This window comes from Hippichthys cyanospilos, chromosome 6, assembly GCF_059441005.1.
Source record: "Hippichthys cyanospilos isolate Australia breed blue-spotted pipefish chromosome 6, RoL_Hcya_1.0, whole genome shotgun sequence".
Taxonomy (NCBI): Eukaryota; Metazoa; Chordata; class Actinopteri; order Syngnathiformes; family Syngnathidae; genus Hippichthys; species Hippichthys cyanospilos.
In genome coordinates this window covers 16,768,036-16,793,254 of record NC_142374.1, presented here as the reverse complement: position 1 = coordinate 16,793,254, position 25,219 = coordinate 16,768,036, and the positions used below count along the sequence as shown (strand labels likewise).

General features: G+C 38.4%; 1 protein-coding gene and 2 long non-coding RNA genes across 3 annotated transcripts; 2 read left to right on the top strand and 1 right to left on the bottom strand.

Annotated features, from left to right (window-relative positions):
* The first annotated feature begins 6,948 nt into the window (after positions 1 to 6,948).
* On the top strand, positions 6,949 to 11,586 carry LOC148422467 (uncharacterized). The gene is made up of 3 exons (XR_015865801.1): positions 6,949 to 7,045; positions 8,522 to 8,684; positions 11,077 to 11,586. It is a non-coding gene; the product is annotated as an uncharacterized LOC148422467 (long non-coding RNA).
* LOC148422466 (uncharacterized) lies at positions 10,754 to 19,634 on the bottom strand. The gene is made up of 4 exons (XR_015865800.1): positions 19,324 to 19,634; positions 19,161 to 19,223; positions 18,326 to 18,461; positions 10,754 to 11,599 (listed from the first exon to the last, which is right to left on the bottom strand). It is a non-coding gene; the product is annotated as an uncharacterized LOC148422466 (long non-coding RNA).
* Positions 15,968 to 24,688, top strand: map2k1 (mitogen-activated protein kinase kinase 1). The gene is made up of 11 exons (XM_088416254.1): positions 15,968 to 16,219; positions 20,561 to 20,771; positions 20,884 to 21,030; positions 21,106 to 21,183; positions 23,216 to 23,267; positions 23,432 to 23,556; positions 23,637 to 23,841; positions 23,905 to 23,969; positions 24,043 to 24,104; positions 24,179 to 24,224; positions 24,302 to 24,688. Exons 1-11 carry the CDS (start codon positions 16,137 to 16,139, stop codon positions 24,413 to 24,415), a joined length of 1,188 nt encoding a protein of 395 aa, XP_088272380.1. The 5' UTR covers positions 15,968 to 16,136; the 3' UTR covers positions 24,416 to 24,688.
* Positions 24,689 to 25,219: the final 531 nt, after the last annotated feature.

Below are 25,219 nucleotides of genomic sequence, written 5' to 3'. Positions count from 1 at the left end.
GGCCTCTCTGTCTTTTGTTAGCGTGCCTGATAAATTATTCAATATTCATTAAATAATGTTTGATGAAAAGGGAACAGGGGCAAGACGTTAACGCTAATTTATGACTTTGACGAATCTTCGCCGCTGTAGGGTGCTGGAAAAGATATTGTTTAGCAGGGATTTTTTTTTTCTCTCTTACTTGTGAGGCTATTGTTAGGCCTTTTGTTAACCTTTTTATGTTGTCAAATAGCATTAAGCAGTCAGTGTGTCTTAGTAATACGGCATTGTAAACACATCTAATAAGATCTGATTCACGGGATGAAAAGTTCAGCCTTTGCAAAGATAATTAAAGCTCATTTGGAATTGACTTTGTCACAGTTATTATTTTAACATTATTTACTTTTTTTACTCAGCCTAAACCACAATACAGTGAAAGCTTCAAAGTTGAATGTGCTAATTACGCGAAAAAAGATACTTCGTAATTGAAGCAGTATATATTAAATGGAAATAAATTGAAATGTATTTCTGTCTTATTGACATTTATTGTACACTGACTAAATGGTCTTAGTTGTGCAATGACATTTCGGAATGTCACAATTAGGGCCAAACTGATTAATGAGCAGGATGATTTAATTAGACTATATTATCTTTTTTTTAATGTCATTTTTTTCAGATTTTTTTTTTTTTCACATCGGCACTAGGACTGAAATAAGTCGAGTAATTTAAGAACCTTGTTTCCAAAAAATGCTACAGGTGTTTTTTTTTTTCTTGCCCCAGATACCTGCTTATTATAATATAATAATAATATTTTTATGTACTGTATGACTGTAAAAACGAAGTGAAAAAAGCCAATTTCAAATTAAACCTAGTTTACCAAATCATATCTGGTCACGAATGCCTTGTAAGCCCACCCTAACCATTTTTTTCTACTTACACACCAAATCAACCCAATGTCTGCAACAATACTGTTGCACTGCACTTAAAACATATACCTGTGATAAACGTGAAGCAACAACACAAATTAAACTGAGGCTCTTAACCCTAAACTGCAAAAATTCATCATGTAATTGCATTAAATTGCACGTAAGTGTATGCAGTTAAGACTAGCATGCAATTTGAAATAATGTCCACATGATAATATTCAAACTGGTTGTCAATTATAACCGCTTGACCAGCTATTATAGGGGACAGTTCCATTGAAATGTGTCTAAATGTGACATACACTACAAGTAAAAAACAAAATATTGCTGAGCTTGAATTTACAAAATAATGCCTTTATTAGGGAAGTTACAAACTTCTATCTTGCATTTCCTGTCACGTTCTGTCTGGGTTTTTTTCTGTTGTGGGTTTATTTTGTGGAATTTTAGTTTATTTCGCTTTTGGGTTCATGTTGTGCTTTTCCTCTTGTTTTTGTTTAGTGTGTATAGTTCCACCTGTCATTCGTGTGTTCCAGCTCCCATGTCCCCTCCAATCAGCTTCCCCCGCCTCATTCCGTCTAGCTATTTGGTGTCTGCCTAATTATTGCCCTGTGTATGTAAGTCCCAGTTTAGTTACAGTTAGTTGTCGGGTTGTTTCCCAACGTCGTTGCTTTTGCCATCAAAAGTGTCCTGAGAGTCCCTTCGTCTCACTGTCGCTATTTCACATAAGTTTGGTTTCCGTCCCAAGTTTGATTTCGTTATTTTACTCGCATCTCAGCCTGTGTTGGATTTTGCTTCTGAGTATTATTAAACATTTTGAGCACAACACCTCCCGGCTTCCCCTGCATTTTTTGGATCCACCTTTCCTACACACCGCTCCAATATGCTGCGCCGCCGTGACATTTCCTGGTCAAGAGCCAATCAGACGGAACTTGTTCATTTGCTGCGCACCCATTGTTTCCTTGAAAGAGTGACTTCAAAGTAAAGTGACTATAGTCACATTGACTATAAAGTAATTCCAATATATACTCTGCAGATGCAGCAACAGAGCAGACGAACATGCAAGCGAATTGGCTTGTATTTCTGTCAGCAATGAGGATTGTCGGACTGATGGACATCTGAAGGACATCGGACGGAATGTCTATCACGGTGACTACGACGACGGATGAAAAATACACTTCCGACATTCTTAATCCGTCGTTATTTTGAGCGTTCCCATCGATCGTCGGTCCGTCTGCAAATCGGGTGTCCATTTCTGCCCGAATGGATTACATTTTTTAACTCCACTATAATTACTGATAAAAGCCTGCTTAGCGGATCTGCCGACATGCGAGCAGGAGGTAACTGGCCGTAGAAATCCTGATGATGATGAAGAGAGGATTTTTGCTGTCTAAGGCCTAACGATGAATGATGGTGCAACACATCCCGAACATGCACAGGAAAGCTCTTGTCTTGTTCCTTTCTACATCCCATTCTGGAAAATATGTCACACCTCTTCTTTAAATGGAAGTGACAGTGAAAAAGCTCAACGGCAGTAATGTCAGGTGGACGCTTACATGTGCAAAAAAAGTCAAAAGCTTCCAAAAAGGGACATCCATGATTGTTCGAACAACTGAGAAAACTAATGAGTTTGTTCATCAGTGCGCAGCAATGATCAGTGCAGACGTCCCTGCCTCCAAGGGGGGGGGGGCTGCACCTTGGGAAAATTGGATTAACACGGCGCCACACTGGAGCTCCAGTATCTCCGGAATCAGCCGGTGTAAGCCGTTCGTGGCCCTCACTTGCATATCAGAGCGAGGCAATCTTTTTCTCTGCAGAGTGCCGGCTGAACCAACATGACCGTCGGCAATTGTCCAATTATTAATTAAATGCTCTCAAAGCGTAATCAGATGCAGACGCGGTCAGACCTGCGAGACAAGCTAACGAAGCTGAATTTAAATTGCTGATGTCGGACAATGTCTGCGCCGTGCAGCTGAATCGCGTGGCATTTGAGCAATCTATCATCATTTTGCACTTTGACTGCCGTTAATAAAACATCGGAGAGCACAACATGTACTTTATTTTCTTCACTAAGGGCAAGACTTTAAGACTTCACAAGACCTCAGCAGTATGGGCTTATTTCATCAACATGCACCAACCAGGCAATACTTCATGACCACTTGCACAATAAAATGTTGTCAAATATTATAATAATATCATAATACTGCTGAGTTTGGATTGGTGTAAGCATTTAACAATATGTGCATTACTGTGCTTGACCTGTAAAACCTTGGAGCTATATTTGTAGAGTTAGCTCGGGGCGTATTTTACACAGCAGGAACAGAAGACACGTCATGTAATGTGATCTGTTTTATTTATGGTTCATCTTCTCCAAAATTGCATAACTAATGTCAGTGTGCATCTGTATAAAACAAAAAAATGTTTTGCAAATGAAACATTATTCCACAAAATAGGAGGAATAAGTTGCTTCATATTCCAATTAATTTGCTCTTAGTTGGAAAAGAAACCCTCTTAGGACAGTGTGCTATGATTTGATAAAGTTTGTACTACATTTGAAGTGGTATTCATAGGTGGATTTTATTGAGCAACTCCGGAGAATAGATTGTGCGACCACTGCTTTATTCCCGACTCGTTTGCCGGGAAAAAAAAATACATCACTAATGACAATGTGCAGCCGTATGAATCCAAACAAAGTAAAATCATACAAAGTTTTTACAAAAGAATCACTATAACGCAATTTAAAAATCTGTCAAATCATGTTCCAATTAATGTGGTCTTAATTTGAAAAGAAAAATGTACTGTTCCTGTGATACCATTAAAAAGTATTTAAATAGATGTGCTGACAACCACAAAACCCCTGTTAAAATTTAACACACCCCCTTTGGTGCTTTTACGCACCCCCAGGAGTTCTTGTACTGCCGTTTGCCGATTTGATTGGGTGATATTAGCTCTTTGAAAATTGGCCGATTTTTTTACACATTTGTGTACTAATACTTAGCCAATAAAGAGTATTCACATTCTTATTTTGATTACAACATAAATCAGAGATAACGTTCAAACATTCTTCCATCAAAAAAAAAAAAAAACAATCGGAGGATTTTTGTCTTTTTTTTTTCTTTCTGGTGTAAAAGTAATCCTAAAAAGTAGTAATGTAAAACAGTCAAATATTCTTCCTGTAATTCAGGACTTAAAAAAGAGGTATTGTATTGTATCAATAATACATTTCTAAAATTAATTATTATTAATAAATTACTCTGCTTAATATCAGAATAGGACTACAAACAGCCATATCTGTCCAGCTCTAAGCCGTATATTATACACAATATTCACAACAGAAAAAAGGCTATTGCTGTCTTTCATTTTCACTCCCTCTCCACAAACATGTAAATGCCACAGCTTTCACTAGTAAAGCAAAGTGCAGACCCTACCGCCATGTATTTCATTAACTTTTCTTAATGCACTTGTTATAGCTCTAGGGTGTTTCGCTCAACGTTCAATGTGCTTTTTGCTGAAATAATAAGACCTATCAGTCAGCGCCCAGCAGAAAACAGCTTAATTCGCAGAATAAAGGTCATTGGAGCTGTTGCTTTTGAGGCACTTTGACAGATTTGAACAAAACAGAGAACAAAACAACCACGTTCAAGTCTATCTAGGATTGGAACAATATCTTGAGGTGTTCGCGTGTCGTTGCAAAACCGGGCTTGATAGTGCCGAGCTCTCTATAATGAGTTGGCCTTGTGAATTTGGCACTATGCATCATTAGCGCACAGCACACGACAACATCACTAGACAACTGCGATTCACAAATAACAGCACAACACTTGTTACTGGTTATTTCAAAATAATGCTTGCATGGGTCTAAATGAGCATACAGATGAATTGAAAATATAAATGGCCACGTGTATTCTTTTTTTTTAAAAAAAAACCCAACAGCTGTTAAAATGTCACATCAACATAAAAACTTTCTTTTATTTCTAACCAACGCTGGAAATATGAAAGCAAAGCAAGAAGCAGTGAAAGCGAGGCGTCCTTGGCGAAATGTCAAGCATCTATCGTCTCTGACATTCACTCATCAGCACGAGTTTCACGTATTGATTAAAAAGCAGGATTTCCAGTGGATGAGTTTTACTGGACTGTAAAGCATGAACACAAAAAGTTTGAATGGCTGATTGTGCCCTTGAAGGACCTGCTTAATAATAGCTTGCTCTTCTTGTTTAGCATGTCCACACACACCTGGGGGAAATGCCCTGTTCTCATTAAAACAGTTGCATCCCAGCAAAACAGCAAATTGCAACATCCTCAAAAACGTTTTATTGCAAAATAACTGAATATTAAATATCACTGTTGGGGAAATGTTCATCCAATTGAACATTGTTTATTAAATAAATACATCCATAACAGTGAAAGCCAGAAACGTGTTTCTTTGACGGAGCAAAATATTTACATTCATACTTTTTAATCCTTTTAAGGGTTTTGTTATTGTATTCATTTAATTTTTCTCTGGAATTGTTGACTTTAAACATATAAACAAGCCAATAGTTGATTAAATAAAGTTGATTCATTTATCCGAGCACTGATGCATTCATAACAATCCAAAGATGCACTCAAGTAAAGATAATTCACTTATGATTAATGGATTAGGGGAGCCATGCAGAATTGTGGCTAAAATGTATAATAATAGATGTAGATCTAACAGTGCGAAACAGCCAGTTTACTCTGCAGTCTGTGTGCGTTTCATACTAAAAATATAAAACAGCAATTTTTGCTAAGTGTCATTATTTGGCGTGTTTATTCACCAACATTATTGGTTTTAAAATTAAACAATGCCAAATTTGATGAAGGGACTAATGGGAGTTTAATCAGTTTCTTTCTCCTGCACTCCACTGCCATCTAGCGGTTGCAATCTGTCACACCGTCTACGCGTGGGATCTTTGATCGGAATCAGAACATTCATCAGTCGCCCTAATCATCTGTGAAGGACAAAACTTTAGCTCCAGCTCTCATTAATTATGAATAATGGACGGCGGTAGACAATTTGATCAAAGCGAGTATTTAAAGTGAAAATTAACATTCCGAGAGCTGCAAGTCCATTTTTATCTAGAAGTATTCATTTGAGGGGAAAAAATGAAGCGGTTTGGACTTTACTTACAGAATGAGAATTGCACACTGTTGCACTTCAATTCACTGTTGATCATACTTATTTGTCGTTTGCATGAACATTGATATATTAGTTCACAGCGGAGGGCAGCCGTGCGACACAATGAATGGAGCTGGCAGTAAATTGAAAAGCTCTCCTGGCTGATCCAGCGTTTTTTTTTCCTCCCCCTTCTTTTGGCACACTACGCCTGTTTCCATAGCATAGACTCGCCAACAGCCCAATTAAATAGAAAGCTCAATTTATCACAGCCACCAGTCCGATAGCGTTCCCCAAAAGCCGAAGAAAAAACACGACAGCGCGCCCCCAGTTCGTAGAAAATACAAACAAGCAAATACATCATCGTTGCGCATCACTGCCATTTAAAATGACACATTTCGATTAATGACGGAGATAAATCCGAACTCACCCCCTGTGGATGGCGCTTGCGACGCAAAGTTGTCAGCCTCAACTAAAGAGATATTTCCGGGTAGCGCAGGTGTCACGCTTTTCCATGATTAAGTGCAAGCTGCACAGCACGCTTGATGCTCGGACCTAAGTTGCAGGACGCAGCGGCGTGCCCCTGACTCCTCTCCTTCGCCTTCTTCTCCCTCCTCCGCCAAAGGATGCTTATCTGAGGCTGAAGCGCGGCCCGCTTTAAACTAGAGTGACGTCACGGGCGCCGATGCTGAAGCCACGCCTACTTTCAGCCGACGCAAGAGTCTTTTAACGGAACACTTGGGGATGATCTTTTTAAACGGGAATGGGAAATAACTGCGCTTAAGTGGATTTTTTCAAGTATTCCTATTTTGGGTTTATTTTTCTGAAAGCACGCACACGCGCACAACTAAGCAGGGGTAATAATCTGGTTTGAGTCGTAGCTTGCTTGTTTCCAATGTTTCCCTCTTCCAACACATCTGATAACGCTCTTGATCATTTAAATCCGGTGTGTCCAAAGAGGGAGATATCAGAAACAGGCAGGGTGGGGCTTCTGAGGAACCAACTGGTTGATCTGGTATGATATGATACTTACTTATTCATTTTCTGCAGTAAAAAGTAACAATTATGTCTATAAATAATTTGATGACTAACTTATATTTCACGAACAATAATTGCTTGTAAAAATGAATTAGCTACTTGCTGCAGACTGAAAATGACATCACATATTGTAGTGCTCAGGTGGTGAAGGACCAATGACCAACAAATCTTTTGATTGGTTGTTACCTGAAAACATGTGATGTCATTTTCAGACGACGGCATATAGCAAAAGGTGGTTTTTTCTAAGTATGAATTGTAAAGGAAATTAATTAAGTTATCAAATTAATTATAGACAACATATTTGCTTTTACAACATAGTTAACAGCTTGTCTTACTTTAGCAAAAACCAACATTAACGTTTCCTATCTTTGGCTTCAACGCTAGCTAGCGGTTAGCATGGTGGCCATCAGTTGTTATTCCAGGAATTCAAGAATGATACATTTCTGACATTCATGAACAATAGACAACATAAGATATAGATTACAAATATGTGTTTCACAAGATTACTGACCTGAAAATGGTGATCTCCATTTCATAAATTCTCCATACTGAACAAGCACCATAGTATTTTTATGAGTAGTCATCATTATCAGTTTGTTGTGTGAAGTGTAGTTGCAAATCCACAGCACCAGGTGGCGAAATAGCACTCTCATTGTCAAAGTCTGTGTAGTAGAAATGATAACTTTTTAAACTGTTAACATTTGTTTTGTTGATCAGGCCCCAGCTCATTGTTTAATACATATTTCTTCAAGTAAAAATGTTTAAAATATTCGTGTTCCTGTGTTGATGTTCCGCATTTTCATAGATGATTATTTGTTGAAATTTTCAGCATCAAACAATTCAGTTGGTCAAAAATGGATTGACATGTTTTATTATTTCAGGCACATTGATGAACTTGATTTTTTTTTTTTCAGTTTCAGACTAACCCTTATAAATCCTGTTGTCAATAGTTAAGATTTGTTGAAAGTTTATTGATATTTTCTTTTCTCTTTTTAATAGTAAAACAGATACAATTCTATAATAATTATGCACATTTTATAGATAATGATCTTATGGTCCTTCTGTATGATCTGTGCACAAAAGCTTGCAACAGACTGCGAGTTAGAATTTCCCCTTGAGGGATCATAACGAGTAAATAAATTAAAATCAAACGCATCCATAGGTGTGTCTCTGAATGCAAATGGAATATTTGTGTGGTATGACTGCTCTACCATACAAAATCATAAATGAAAATACATCCACTTGATTTTAATTCCTTATTCTGCTGTCCATGAGCAGCAACAGTCAATATAATATGAAGGAGAGTGACTAAATTGGTTGGAAAGGCTTAATTATCATGATCGGAGCAAACGTTTTTCTGCCAGAGTGAACACCTCAGTTCTCTGGTGAAGCAAAAAAAGAAGCCGATCAGGTGGAATGAGACTCCTTTCAGGATGCTTTTTTTTTTTTCCAGTGAAAAGGGTTGTTTGCAGATGCTTCTGATGAATGCTGGAATCCACAACCTGCAGCTAGGGCATCACGCATGTGACATCATACGAACCAAAGTGCCTGGTGTTTGCATGTTTATGAAACCAACACACCAACAGACACGCTGCAATCTCACTCTTCTGTATTGTGTAAGAAAAATCTCCTTTTCATATTTTTCATCTTCCTGCTGCCTCATTAGAGTAGCATCGAGCCACTCAAGTGTACACTTTTAGAGAAGGTTCACAGACTGTTAGTTTCTGACACATCACCAAAGACTAAAGCCTCCTCGAAAAAGTGAAGTCACAAAACACCCGAACATCACATCTATCATGTCACTATCTTCCGCAATAATCATTGACAAGCGTGTGCAAGATGGGTCGATATCTGATTTTACACCTGAACTGACATTTGTGGATGTCTTTATTCTGTTTGTCCCAACAACAGGCCACATTTTGATTGGAGAAGCTTTTCACACCTTGTTTGGTCAATTCATTATTGGGATGTGGGTCGCTGGTCGATGTTTTCCAACGATTGAACCAAACAAGATACAACTTTTTTATGTAATCAAAATATATGCCGTGTCAATTTGATTTGTATTAGGGCTGTCAAATTTAAAGCTTTAACTTTGGATACAGTTACAATTTTATAAAGCATTAAAAAAATTAATTTAGCTAAACTTAGAAGGGAATTACCAGCACAAAGACAAAGTAGGCACAGCAGTTTAACTTTTAGAAGTTGATGGATGGATAAACATTGTATTCGCTGTACATCTTTGGTGTACCATCTCAGAGAAAACATTCTGCTCAAGTTATCTGTCTCTATACACGGCCTCACAAACGTTGCTATGAATGAGAGGCTTCAAAAAGGGTTTCACTCAGAAAACTAACATAAAAAAATGTCTGCAACAATATGTTGGATTTGATAGTTGTAAGGGTTGTATTTCACAGGAAAATAATTGTATGAATCAATCAAAAAAAAGCTATTACAATTGTCTTTGAAATGAAGTCAAGTATGTTGCAATCTTCATTGAGAATAGATGGTGAAAAATTCAATTAATTGTTTTTAGTTTTAGTTGGAAATTGTTTGCATTTATACATATATATATATATATATATATATATATATATATATATATATATATATATATATATATATATATATATATATATATATATAGATAGATAGATAGATAGATAGATAGATAGATAGATAGATAGATAGATAGATAGATAGATAGATAGATAGATAGATAGATAGATAGATAGATAGATACACATGTTTCTCATCATAACAGATTTAAGTGGTATAGCAACTTGAAGAAAAGAGCTGGGGACATCATACACACAGGTGCAGGTTTTTGATGACAAAATAAAATATGTCTTAGTGTACCATCTGGTTATGTTTAGGCATGATAATACATGTTGGCATCTGTAAAGATGTGCATAATTCTTGAAACGTTTCAATCCCTGATGGGCCTGCATAGTCATTCCTGAGCGGAATGTGAAGCTTCAGCAATGGAGTGTAAATTGCAGCACATGTTATCTACCTAGTCTGACATAGCGTTCATTTTCTATACTGTTTATCGTCATTATTGCTGAGCTGAAGTGTTAAAAAGCTGCTTTTGGGAGAGGTGGGATACACTGGACTGGTCACCAGCCAAGTGCACAGCAAAGACTTGATCTGAGTTTTAAACTGTGGAGATGAAAACTGCAGGGCAAAAAAGAGTTTGGCACCCCTACCACAGGGAATATGTGGTAAGATATCAATAATATCGCATCACATTACAGTACATCTATATCAATAAACTGTATCCCGGCGTCTAATAAGGTCAGTGGCCCATTAGGCTTTGCTTGCCCTCTGCCAGCCTAAGCGCCCGCTTTGTTTGATTTTTTTTTGTATGAATTAGATACAAAGCATGTCAATTGACGGCTAGCACTGTATATGTTCTAATCAAGTGAGAAACTCAACGCCATTTCACACTGGTAATTAATATAATGGGGTTTGAAAATCAGTTATGCAAACATATGGGAAAACATTACCCCCTGGTGGTAGGATGACAATGTGCTGGATTTGACTTGAAATCAAAAAAGTGCGTGACTTTTTAAATGTTAATATCGCCAAGGATGAGCTTAATTAATCGTGGCAGCCAATATAATGATTGCAATTAAAATTTGGTTGATTATGCACCCCTACTATACAGTATACAAACAAAATTACAAACTGTACAAATATATAATTTTTATATACATATATATGGTATTTCTGTGGGATCTTTCACCCATCCAATTGCATATAATCAATATTATTACAATCGTTATCATATCATTTGTTCGGTATGGGGTCTATCATAGCTGACACATCTAACCAGATATCGTAAGTAAAGTAACAACAAAAGCACAAGTTTACTGTAGTATACAGGCCTTTCACAAAGTAAAAAGGGGGAACATCTTTGTTGTTTGCAATCTTGGCTCAAGTGTCAACGTCCACAAGGCTGCTCTTGAGGTTGTAGGTTTGATTCGCTGCTCTTTTTCATTCCTGCAGAAGTGTCCTTGGGCAAGAAATCCAACCACGGCTTCATCCCTTTTCCATCACCGTCGTAGGAATGAGTGAACCTTGAAAATGGAAAGGTGCATTATGAGAGCAGTCTATCGATAAATGCGGAGCACAAAGTACATTTAAAACAGTAATGAACTTTTCTGTGAGATTCATGCATATCTGATTAGTTGGTGTAGTTCACTGTCAGTGAGTAACACATTAGACTAAAAATGTGTTGTTACACAGTGTGCAAGCGCTATCTTCTGAGTGTGCGCTTTGGCTTTCCTCCTCCTGAATGTTAAAGACAACATTTGCAAGTAGCATTTGTATTTGTTCACCGAGTTATCTTCAAAAAACAGATTGGAAGCAGCTGCACAAGGCGACATCTAAGAGACATGAGGATCGAAATTAAATGTCACAATCCATCACTTAACTCAAGAGACTGCAAGGTTTGGTGCTTTTTGGATGAATCTCTAACTGGCTCCTTTCACACGGCTTGTGGCCATTTGCTCTGCTTTTCCCGATGTCGCTGTTTGAATGACAACAAAAAGGGGTGATGAAGTCAACAGTAATTTCCAGCCTTAAAAAAGGAAAAAATTGTTGTAAATTGGTTAGTACAGTGTTTTTTCAACATTTACAAAACCAGGAAACACTACCAAATAAATATCATAAGTGACTTGAATCAAAAAATCAGTTTTGCTTTATCGTCTAGCTAAACTTGTTTAGCCATTTTCACAAGTGCTAAAGGATTGAATAACAACCACAGCTCACCTGGTTTCTGGGTTTGAACACGTGATGTTCGCAAACTCTGCCGTGATCGGTTGTTACTGTTACCATTATCATTGTCAGTCAACAGCAAATGGCAAAATGTTTAAACTATAATTATACTACATATTTAAAGGTAGTATTTGTATGTGAAAAAGAATCCAGCTATCAAATTAACCATTGACATATTCTATCTGCTAAAAAAGGCTAAATTAGTTCCTGATATACTCTGTGTGTATATTATATATATATATATATATATATATATATATATATATATATATATATATATATATATATATATATACAGTATATATATATATATATATATATATATATATATATATATATATATATATATATATATATATATATATATATATATATATCTTTTTTTTTTTATATGCCTTCATGTGCTGCTGTTCTCTACCGATTATACCCTGGAGCCTATCCCAGCGGCGTCCACCGTGTACTCGTTACCTGTCAGCCACAGGACTGACAAATAAGAGACAAGCAGTCACACTCATACTCACACCTCGGCGCAGAAGAATGCCACACAAACACAAAGACAGCACTCCTCTCAGAGGGCATGCACTTAAAGTTGTCCCATTCTGCACCAACCTCACATGCCGCCATGTGTACGTTGGGGCCCGTCAGAGAGCGGCCGCTGTTATCGTCAGCTTCAGAAGCGACCGTCGTAGCCTGCTGTAATCCCTGACCACAAATCCCCAAGTCCCTTCGCGAAGCAGCGGCGGATGAGGCAACAAATCCTCAGCATCAAACAACATGGTGTTGCTTGCTTCTCTGGCCTGCAACTCATTTATATCTCGTTTGTTGTCACTGACAAGTGCGAAGACACCGTCTGTAGTGGGTTGGAATAAAGTCTGGAAAGGGACGTTTAGTGGACTTTGCGAGGCACTAGGCAATTCCCGTAGCTCCTTTCTTGTGTGTTTGCTCTGGACTTAAGCCTCATGAAAGTTAAAGGGAGAGTGCAGACAGATCAGTGCTTAATATAGTATTCATGAGCAAAAATGTTACTAATGACTTCAAACACACAACATAAGTTGTAGGATATGTCTTAAGAGATAATATATATCTTGTATATCTTAATTTTAAGATATACAATATACAGTAGCAGTCAAAAGTTTGGAAACATCTTCAAATTCAAATATCGCCTCAGTTAATTCTTGCTATTCACTTGAATAAGGCATAGCTGTGAACTCATAAAGGCGTTCCAGGTCATAAAACTACGTCATCCATACTATAAAAGTATGTGCAAACTATTTGGGCAAATAATGCCAATTTTTGAAGAATCTATATTATAAAAAAAAATTGCTTTTTTTTTTTTGTTTGACAAAATAACTCCCATTTCTTCATTAGGTCAATGGCTTAACCCTCTTTTTAGATTGTGGGTCAAAATGACCCACTTTCAACACATATATTCGCTTTTTGCAATTAGAGTTGGCATCTGCAGTCAATGAAAATTCACATTTGCGCAAAAAAAAAAGCATAATGTTCTAAAACGTTTCTCTTACTGGTTTTAAAACATAGAACATAATCAGTTCAAATTGACCCAACAATTATGTTACACAATGAAACTTCGCAACAGACTGTCAAAAATTAATTATGCCTTATGCGCAAAGGAAACAGTTAATAAGATTATGTTATTTTTAGGTTACTTTTGAAATATAAAACTTTTGGGGCCAAACTGACCCATCTTAAGGGTGACAAACTACAAATATGTAGTTTTATTCTATTGATACAGATAATTCAAAGGGTTCACTTCAACTTTCCAACTAAAATGGGTATTCTGTTTATCTGAATGCTTTTGCCAATCTTTGCACATTGAAAATTATAAAATTAAGTACAAAATCAACATGAAATGAAGTCCAGGCTGGTCTACCAGTATAATAGAACAAAATAGTAGGGTCATTCATAAACACACTAATATAAAAGTAATACAAAAAAATGACATTTAAATCCCAGTTGAACTGTTTGATTTGAGATTCACTTAGGTCATTACAGGGTGTGGGACAAGAGAAAAATGTAACTTTAGGGGGTACTCCAGATTTATTTAGTATTTTTAAATCAAATTTCCAAGCACTCGTTTTTCTTAGTTGTTTTAAATTTTGTCTCAAGATAAGTAATTTACTCAGAAATGGCATGTTTCAGTATTTTATATGTGGATTATTTAAAATTTGAATGGGCGGGACATAAAATGTCCTCCAATTCTGGAACGACCCAGTAATAAGCACAGTCACCAAGCCAAAATAAAAAAATAAGTCAAGTTTTATTTCGGGCTCTTCTGCCGGAATATTGTCTCACTAATGACATTGTCTAACCATATAATCCAGAGTCACTATAACACCATTCAGTAATCAAGTTGCTTTGTGGTCCAATTAATTAGCTCTTAATTTGAAATGAAAATGTGCTGTTCCTAAATTTGATTTGTTGATACCTAAGGAAACCTAGTTAAAATCTTACATGTTCCCTGAAGTGTCTTTGCACCCTCATTTGAGAAGTGTTGCTAGTCTAGAAGAACCCCAAATATATCAAGTATAGTATATTGTCTTCCATGACCGGTTAAAGAGAAAAGCATTGGCAACATCAACAAGATATTTTGCAATAAAATTCTGCAGGTTTATGTTTTAATTTGATTCACTTTGGTCCCTCAGCAGATTAATACTCTAGTGTTTGTGAACATAAATCCTCCAGCACAGCCAAGGTTACATATCCAAGCAAAGTAACAATGAACAAAATCAATTTTTTGAACGTCACTTTTTGGGGGGAGAGTTTCTCAAATTAGATTCCGTCCAAAGCATAAATCTGGAGCGCAATGTCCCAAAAGCTTGGAAAATAACTCTGCGGAATAATAATATCTGTTTTCATCACACAGCTCTAAAGAACACATTTCACTCAGAGGTTAAACGGAATGAAAATAAAATTCTCGGTGAGCATAGATCTTTTATAGTCCGCATGGGAACGCTCTACTCGGTTGCACATAAGCTAATTTATCAAAAAAAAAACAACATTGAATTTATACAGGTTCCGTCCATCAGGCTGAGACAGAAGACAGCCAATCTATTCTCGCTGTGTGTCAGTGCTGCTTTACGGAAAAAAATGATTCTTCTGGCAGCAGGATGCTCTTTGGTCAGGCAGACACATCTCTGCAGCCTTGTGCATACGCAACCAGGACAATGCGTCACGGCACACTTCAAATGTCTCTCAAGTCATGCTTGACGTGTGATCTTCATGGAACATGGGCAGTGTGTTGAAATGGTTCCGCTGGATTTGCGGGTGGTTTTAGCTTAGAGCGCCCAAATGTTTAAATGGGCACCAAATTTATACAGAATAGACAAAAAGGAGGAAATGTCCTTTTTTTGCACTCAGTTGCTGAGCATAGGGTGTGTGAGATAGTTGTGCAATTAGAATATCCGCCCTAAACGCATTAACTAAGACGTTGTTCTGCAATTCCTCTTAAATGGGAACTCAAGACAAAAAAAAAAATTGCTAGATGTTCTATGCTGCCCCAGAGTTCCAAGCAAGTATTTTTGATTAATATTCAATTTGTGATCATGTTAGAAACTTAGAAAACATGTGAGACATGTTTGGTCCATTACCTGAGCAATTGTGATGTTTTTTTTATAATCTTTTTTTTTGTTGACAGCTAGAGGTTAAATGGCCACCTTCTGAGAGGCATAAAAACAGACTGCCAGTTTTTTTTTTTTGTTTTTTTTTTTAGATAACCTACTCTATGAATTGTTGTTTCTCAATCTTCCAGCGACTTATTGTGGACGGCCGAACAATGAAACGCTCGTCCACTAGATGGCACAATATAGAACAAACCAGTGTAACAACCTGTTGCCTTCATACAGCTGAAGACTTTGTCTTAAGTGAATATCAGCTTTGCATTCCATTAAATAGGCTCAGAGAACGTAAATTGATAGGAGCACATAATATTTCAATGCTGTCGATTGGTTAAATATGTTTTTAATGTACAGTGATTGACGGTTGGGTTTAACCTCCCAACAACATTGAGTTGCAATACGTCTCACCACCAGCAGGGAGAGCGCTAAACCACAAACACAACCATGCGGAAGACTAGTGTAAATATTTTCGTGACGTCATACCTTCCGGATGATTTCTATCCAGCCATTAAAACTACCTCAGTCCTTGCAGGTCGTCACAGCGCCGCGGTCGCTCTTTGAACACTTTCTCATCTTTCCTCCTCAACATAGTACTGATACCAATCAGAACGTTCAGCAACATAGCGGCGGTATCGCTTGTCATTTGTGAACGCGATGCAGAAGAGAAGGAAGCCCGAGCCCATCCAACTCAACCCGATCCCCGATGGGAATATCGTCAACGGCACCGGAGCCTCTGAGTGAGTGTCACCTAAACACCCCCTTGTGTGTCTATATTTCTGACTTGCACGACCTAGTATCTAGACAGAGGGATCTCGATCCGGTTTCAATGTGGGGTTTGTATTTACAGTTTGGATGAGCGCCAAATATATAAAATCACAATCTGCATATGACTTGTTTTCATAACCTGACGTTAATAATGCATGAACTCTGTTCCCCCCCAACAAGTTTGGTGTGTAGGCTTCTTCTCACCACCAGTAATTGAGATCGTGAGTAGTTGTGGCATTGTGCTCTAGTTATCACTTCCCAGCCAGGCCAAAGAAATATGCGCGATGGGAATTACATAATCTGTCAACTCTCATGCTGGATGCTTTTTTTTCCCAAGGTGACAAAGAGGCGGAATATCTTATTGTGTTGCCATTGTGTCGTCATCCATCTGAAGATAATGCAGCATCCCTTGCTTAGTTTTTTTTTTTTTTTTATCCTTTTTACTTTTATGTATACCGTATTGACAGAAAATCTGTCTTTTTTTTTTTTTTTTGCCAAAAACATATTTAAGATGATGGCCACCGCTGCTAAAATGGGTTACATTCTGATCTTTAGCTAAACAGATCATTCAACATTATGGAAATTAAATTATTATTGAAAAAAATCATAATCAGTACGGTATTTGGTTATATTTTTTATGTACTGTATTCCAATTTCAAAAAATGAGTGAAAAATAGACTAGAGCCATTGTTTTAGGGAAGGTGACGATATGTAGGAAAGTACAAGAAATGTACGTTACAAATTCATTAATGACATTAGGTAACCATCGACGATCAAATATGTATAACTATAAATGTTAAATCATGATTTATATATATATATATAGATATATATATATATATATATACACACACACATATATATAGCAGTAGTATACCATAGCATAGCATTGGAAAGCATAGTATAGTATAGGCTGACTTTGAGTAATGAAAAAAGTTTCATTATTGATGTTATTGCTTATTGATGTGTCTCACTGATGTGTTTCCAATACAGTGGTACCTCGGTACTCGACCATAATCCGTTCTGAGGTGGTGGTCGAGCACCGATTTGTTCGAACACCGAAAGCAATTTTCCCATAAGAAATAATGGAAAGTATGTGTGCACAAGTAAATGTGCACAAGCAGTACATGATAAAGATAAAGATAAAGATAAATAAAGCATTATAAACCATTTTGTATAATTTACTTACGTTTTGGAGAGTGGTTGATGGCATACAGGAATGGATGTGGAGAGGACGGGAGGGAGTTACTCCTTCCATGATGACGCTAGCTAACTGCGACGCGAGGTACACCGCGTTCATATTTTGCTATAATTTCCTTCTTCGGTTCAATAGTGGTCCTCATTGTTTTCCTCTTTGCCTTCCCCTTATCACTGTCTTTCTTTGGACCCATTATTAAGGGCTAGAGCAACACGAAAAAGTTTAAATCCGGGAAGAAATACTCGAACAAACGTCTTACTCCGCTGGCGGTCTGAGTTGAACTGGCGCTTACCCGCTGGCCGAGAAGGGCCGAGGAGCGCGTTCGGGTCGGCTCGGCTCGGCTCGGCTCGGCTCGGCTCGGCTAGGCTCGGCTAGTCGAGCACCGAAAATCTGTTTGAGGTCCGATGCATTATCTACTTGAATTTTTTGGTCGAGCACCGATTTGGTCGAGTATAGAGGCGGTCAAGTACCGAGGTACCACTGTATTCCGATTCTCTCACTTATAACTAATTGCAGTAAAACAGTATTAAAAAGATTAAGATAACAAAGCACAGCAACTGTAATTTATAAATAACAACTGAAGATGGAATTGGTCCACCTCATATTTGAAAATGAGCTTTGGCGTTGCCATGTGAAGTTAGCATGTTTGTGCTGGTGAGTGTGTTTTCGTAAGTACTCTGGCATCCATCTTTCTCTAAATTCTGTGTGAACGTTAAAGTGAATGTGTGTTTGTCTATGCAGTAAACAAAATGGTTGGCTGACAGTAAAATAATACATCATTAATGGGTGTAATACTCCACTACAAAACAGCAAGGTGCACCTAAAAAATTAGTCTGGGAACCTATTGTGTTCCTTTTTGAAATTGAAAAACATACAGTACCTCATGTGGATAATGTGTGTTAGAAAATTGCTTTGGCTTTTCTTCTGCTACTGATGACAAAATGGTGTTCGTGTGATAGTTGAACACATTCCTGGTTGCTCGAGGCAGGTGGTGACTAGCCAAGGAATAGCACACCCTGATGAAACAACAGTAAAGAATGTAATACTTTATGAAGTCCACCTACTGTTTCATGCTGAGATTCTACGTCTGAATGTTTAGTCATGATCGCAATCACAATTCACACTCATACCTATGGACAATTTAGTGTCTGGGGTGAAGCTAACAAGCATGTTAGGAATGTGGGAGGACATCCCAGATACAATCCCCAAATCTCAGAACTGTATGGCAGATGTGTTAACCGCTAGCCCACTGTGCTGCTGTCAACATGGACTATTTATTTATTTAATCTTGCCACCATAAATTTTGGATGAAGCCTTTATATTGCCTTTTTTTGTGCAAGACAAGCATTAGCATACTGCACAGGGCTGGAAGACTATGAAAAAATATACTGATTATTTGGATTAAAATCACAATCAAGAAAACTAATATTAATTAATTTCAAAACTGCGTTTTCATTCAACACTTTCAATCTTAAACGTCACTCTTTTCGCTTTATCATTTATTTTATCTGAGTATTTTTGCATTTTTTTTCATATTTAATCTACCTGACTTCACCTTGGTCCTTGGGGATTGTATGTCATGCCGTACGCAATTGTGTATTCACAAAATAACAAAAAAAGGCATTGGAGCTTTTGAGGAAAGGTAAATTGTTTCAAAACTTTAATTCTACAGAGTTTGAAAGGACAGGAGTAAAATAATTGCATTAGAAAGTTACCAGCCGTTCCTGCGTATTTTGACCTCATGGGGGCACTGTGGTGCCCTGCATCGACGAACTACACTAACATAAGAACGGAAAAAAAGTTACAATTGAACTGTATGAATATAACTCGTTTTCGGAAATTAGGAATATTTTATGCCTTTGAATAGTGTTTTCTTACCTGAGTGTTTGGTTCCAACGGTGTTTGTATGTGGGCATTTGTTATTTGTAGGACTATCATACATGCGGTCAATGCTAAACTCCCTGTTAGCATTTCTATTGGATAATGGCTACGTTAACGTTAGCTTTAACGGCTAGTGATGTTTTGAAAACAAAACATGTTTTGTATTTATTGTGTTATTGTGTTTTGTAATGTGTCTAATAGTTTTCTATGTTCGTTGGATTTGTAAGGAAACCCCACCTGGAGTGTCATTAAATAGTTTAAAAGACGAATAAGAGCGGCACAGTCACATTCTTCTCGGTTGCCGCACAAGCATTATGGTGCGTTCAGGGTACATTCACAAAATTGTAAACTGACAAACGCACCGAGAGAAGCCAACATAGAAATCAAATCACGAATACGTTTCAATTAATCGTCCATCTCAAAGCATAAAATGTTCCAAACGAAAGCACAGAGAATGACATAACCAGTGCATCTATATATATTTTGACTCTAGCAGATGTCCTTGCAGGTCATTTTGTGGATGGAGTTCAAGAGACCTGCATCGAGCACTTCCCTCCTCCACAACAAGCAAACGTGCACATGTCGTGCGTGGAGCATGTGTGTGTTCAGGCCACTTCAGTATTTCTGGCGTTCTCCACCTTTCTGCTCTTGTCGACAAAACGCCCACGCCGCCCAGGCAAACGCAAACTCGCCATGCAGTATCCATGGTTATGCAGGCCTGCGATCACAAATGAAAGCGTTTAACCCTTACTGTCAGTCAATCTATTGGCACATGTACTGTATGGCACTGTCACTCAAACGAGTCAAAATTACAAATACCAGACAAAATTGATGCAAGCGCAGCTCCACGCCAATAATAAATCAAAGAGCAGCTTGTCAAAAGAGCGTTTTAACGGCTTTATTCTGTTGGCTTCTCAAGGTAATTGGTTGCCATGGCAGCGCCAAAGGAGCAACAGATGCTGCCCAGCAAAACTGAGATGTACTAGCAAGTGAATATAAAAGCTCAACCTAGTAACTCTCGCTGAATTTTTCTCCACTCGGTTGATTGTCATTGTCCCCAAATGACAAATAAATAATCAGAATCTCGCCATGTCTTTTCCATTTGGCCTCATGGATTTCTTCCTGTGTCCCTTTGGGAGAGAGGTTCAAAAGAATCAACATCTGCCAAAGTTCAGTAGATGCGTGCTTTGTTTGGAAAGGTCTTAACATCCATTTTTCTATTTTTTTGTGCAAGAACAAACTTAGAGGCCCTGCAAAAGAAACTGGAAGAGCTGGAACTGGATGAGCAGCAACGCAAACGTTTGGAAGCTTTCCTGACGCAGAAGCAGAAAGTGGGAGAGCTGAAGGACGATGACTTTGAGAAGATATGCGAGCTCGGCGCAGGCAACGGAGGGGTCGTCTTCAAGGTTTCCCACAGACCTTCTGGTCTCATCATGGCCAGGAAGGTAAAGCTGAAAACATTTTGTAAAAAGTCACTTTAGATTCGAGATGCATCCTGGAATTTTTGTCTTTTTTTTTTAATTCTTTTAATGAGTCATGAGTTTTCCTGTGTTGCAGCTCATCCACCTGGAAATCAAACCCGCCATCAGGAACCAGATCATAAGGGAACTTCAAGTGCTGCATGAATGCAACTCCCCCTACATTGTGGGCTTCTATGGAGCCTTCTACAGCGATGGAGAAATCAGTATCTGCATGGAGCACATGGTAAAATTCATAGGCTCTCGTGGGGATTTAGTTTTTAAGTCATCTCCAGCTGTTTTCCTTCCCTGTTGGATTTAGGATGGTGGCTCCCTGGACCAGTCACTCAAGAAAGCTGGAAAGATCCCAGAGCAAATCCTCGGCAAAATCAGCATTGCTGTATGTACCCCGTCTTCGTGATATTCCGCCATTTCACAAATGTGATGATTCAATCATGCAAGTATAAACGAACATCTCCAGAGATTGTCTTGGCGGCACGGTCCATATGCATGTTTAGACTGAATAGGCATGGGTTAATGGTAGTTGAAGATAAATGGCTACTGTGAATCCCACCGGACGTTTCGGTTCTCTCAAGCATTTTATTAAACAAAACGAGCGGATAAAAGTGTAATTACAGTCTAGTTGCTATATCTAGCGGCAAAACTGCTCATTTATGCCATCAAGTGTAATATTGACTTGGGTCACTCGGGTGCTGAATGTGTTGATTGCGATCAAGCGATCAGGAAGATATTATTGGTAGATGGCATGACATGCCACCCTCCCTAAAAATTGAAGTGCAAACAACAGGGCTAAAAGCTAACTGCAGATGCACATATTTGTATACTATTCGTTTGGCCAGAAGCATCTCTTGTTATTATTAGGATGAAGAATACATTTTTTTTTTTCTTTTTCCCTGTGCATTTATCACATGAGAGCTGGTGTGTGGATGATTGCGTGGTGATGTCATAGTGCATGCAATGCCTTGACCATACTAGCTCCCAACGTGGTCGAGATAAGACATTCACGTTGCACTAATTATATTACCAATGATTAAAGCAATAAAAGTCAAAAATGTAACATCATAAAAATCCAGTCTCCCCCCTACCAGAATAGTTTGACCCAACCTGTACCGATCATTTATAATTTGAAAACGTACGTTTTTTTTTTAACTGAAAGTACACTTTGATGCAATTTTTTTTGTGCATGCCTTTTTCTAACCCCCCCTTATCTTTTCTCATTTAGTTTTTTTGTTTATTTCCAAATTGTTCCAGAGACCACTATACAAATCTTGTTCATTTAATAAATCTGACTGATGACACAGCACTGTTTTAACCCTTTCACCACTGTTTTTTTTTTCTCAAATAAATAAATAAATAAAACTTATGGCAGATATTACTAGTTTATAAGTCTAGGATACTCAGAAAATCACTACTAAGAAATACCATTGGGACTGTAATTCCCATAGACCACAGGTGTCAAACTCAAGGCCCGGGGGCCAGATCCGGTCCGCCACATCATTTGATGTGGCCCGCGAAATGCTTATTCGAATTCAAGTTTCTGGTTAAAATACCACATTTGTCAGTTGACTTCAGCTTTTAAAATTATTACGTGAAAAAAAACAAGCATTTGTTTGCCCTCTATCTCTTTCTGATTTCAAAACTAGTTAGCAGTGTGACAAACACACCTAAGATTTATTTCATCAAAGTCATACCGGCCCACTGACAGAAACTGTAACTGCAATGTGGCCCTCAATAAAAATGAGTTTGAGACCCCTGCCATAGACCATGATACTTGCACAAAAAACGTGCCAGAGAAGGGAAAATGATCACCAAAAGCCTACAATACGTAGTTATCAGTGTCACCTATAGTAAAACACATACATAGCACGTGTTATCAATATATGCCCGCAGTACTAGATGGTTACTTCACGAGAAATTGTACAAGGCAAGCTACCTTGTTGACAGTCGGCCCAGCACTGGCTTGTTGTACATGGAAAAGTTGCTAAATGGAACTAAAATCTGTAGATAGGTGTGTAATGAACCACTGGGATGCCATTTCATATTATTGCTACGATTACTATACCCACTGCCATTTTTATAAAAAGCTGTTGGACGCACTGTCCCAACAGGAGTAAAAGGGTTAAGATGTTTTTCTCTTCGTTTTTCTTAACATTCATTCCGGCTATTATAAGCGTGTTGGCAAAAGTTCCCTATTTCATAAAACATGGATGATATGACGAGCGATGACTTCTCAGCCATGTGCAGTGTAGCCAAGCGAGTCATTAAACCGTTTGTGGAGATACACAATGAGAGCCCGCTCGAAAATATTCCAGCGCCACTTCTGAACAAACTACAGCATCGTGACATTTCAAGAAAACGTTGGAAAGCAATCCTTCAATGATGTTTATTTTTCCATCCGTTTTCTGTCGCAGGTCATTAAAGGGCTTTCCTACCTGAGGGAGAAACACAAGATCATGCACAGAGGTCAGTTGTGATACACTCAGTATCACGTTTTCAAACACTACAGTGATTATTCAGCATTAATCGGTACAGCTACACATTTGGACACATAATTCGAGTAGGTTTCGCGCCACTTGTCAAACTTCAGTGGTGTTGAACCCAACACTCACACCACCTCCATCTGTCAGATGTCAAGCCGTCGAACATCCTGGTGAATTCCCGTGGCGAGATCAAGCTGTGTGACTTTGGAGTTAGTGGGCAGCTCATTGACTCCATGGCCAATTCCTTTGTGGGAACACGCTCCTACATGTCTGTAAGTTCATGTGCTTGATTCCAGGTTCAAATCTCAGCTCAGGGGGTTTCACTGAACACGTTTTTCTTATTTTTACACAGCCAGAGCGTTTACAAGGGACCCATTACTCGGTCCAGTCCGATATTTGGAGTATGGGTCTGTCCTTGGTCGAAATGGCCATCGGACGATTTCCTATCCCGCCGCCTGACACGAAGGAGCTGGAACACATTTTTGGGACTCAAGTGGGAGGTGCTAACTCCGCAGAGTCCTCACCAAAGGCGGGGCCTCCTGGGCGACCTGGCAGCTGTAAGTCCAAAAAGCAAGGTCCATACTTTTTTCCCAGATGTTCACATATTTCTGTGTTCACAGCATATGGGTCAGACAGTAGGCCTCCAATGGCCATCTTTGAATTACTTGACTACATAGTCAATGAGGTGAGGGTTCACACAATTTAGAGCCTAAAATGAGTAACCGCTTCTAACAGTATTCTTTTGACTTTCCGGGTAGCCTCCACCAAAGTTGCCTGGGATGTTATTCAGTACAGAATTCCAAGACTTTGTCAATAAATGGTAAGTTTGAATTCTGGATTTACTTGCATCTTCTACCACGAATATTCATTTCAGCTGTTTTACTTCCGTTTCAGCTTGATAAAGAACCCAGCAGAAAGGGCAGACCTGAAACAGTTAATGGTTGGTGTATGCACATTAAACAGGTTGCGTTGCTCTTGTCGAGCTTCACTTCTTGTGACGTTTCATTCTTCCAACAGGTGCATCCTTTTATCAGGCAGTCAGAGGCAGAACAAGTGGATTTTGCCGGCTGGTTGTGCACCACCATCGGCCTCAAGCAGCCTGGGACACCCACTCATGGCTCAGCAATGTGACCACCACCAGCTATTATACAAAGCTGCGCCCTTTAATCCTCTAACAGGGTCTTGAATTTGTATGAGATGTTAGGCCAAAAAGTGCAATCAAATGTTCTATATTTTAATCTCAAACCTACATGCCAAGTGAAATTACAAAAGTTGAAACTAATTAGGGCTGCTTTGCAAGCCTGCCTGAAAAGCCATCTATTTTCTAATGAATTACACCATCTTCAGTGTGCTTTTAGCTTGGAATTGTTGTGAAATGTTTGGTGAAGTAAACTGTGAATATGATTCCTTTGTCTTCTTTCAAATACACCTTGAGATGGCCTTGTTTGGGTGGGTGCTTGTTAGGATGACAAAAGTTCCTCAGCTGTAAATCAAGTTTCCCTCACCCCCAAACCAGATGGGTTGGTAATATATTCCTGCATTGACCCCCCCCCCCAGAATACATTTTCTACATTTTTTTGTAGTATAAAATGTTAAAAACAGCTCAGACGGTTTTGATTTCATCCAAACTTAGTTTATTCTTCAGTGAAGTTCAGCCAGATATAAAATTTAAGCCTGGGCTTTCACTTTCTCAGGCTCTCCCTTATTTGTAGGCTTCGTCTTGGGTTTCATCGTCTTAGCCATTATCTGTTTGGCGGGAGAAAGTCAGATCATTGAGAAAAAAAAAAAAAAAAAAAAGTGGGGGTATGCTCGAAAAAATTGGCTGTTTCACCTTGGGGTCAAGCTTGAGGATGGCATGACATCAGGCTCTCTTAGCATAGAGGTTCAGTTTGAACATGATCTGTAAGTTCTTCAGAGGATTCTTTTTCAGGACTC

Bases quoted from the DNA above. Each gene is read 5' to 3' on its own strand.
- map2k1 (XM_088416254.1), top strand. From the start codon at position 16,137: ATGCAGAAGAGAAGGAAGCCCGAGCCCATCCAACTCAACCCGATCCCC. The intron at 21,184-23,215 runs GTATGTACCCCG...TTTCTGTCGCAG, and splicing joins TCGGCAAAATCAGCATTGCT to GTCATTAAAGGGCTTTCCTA. The intron at 23,268-23,431 runs GTCAGTTGTGAT...TCCATCTGTCAG, and splicing joins ACACAAGATCATGCACAGAG to ATGTCAAGCCGTCGAACATC.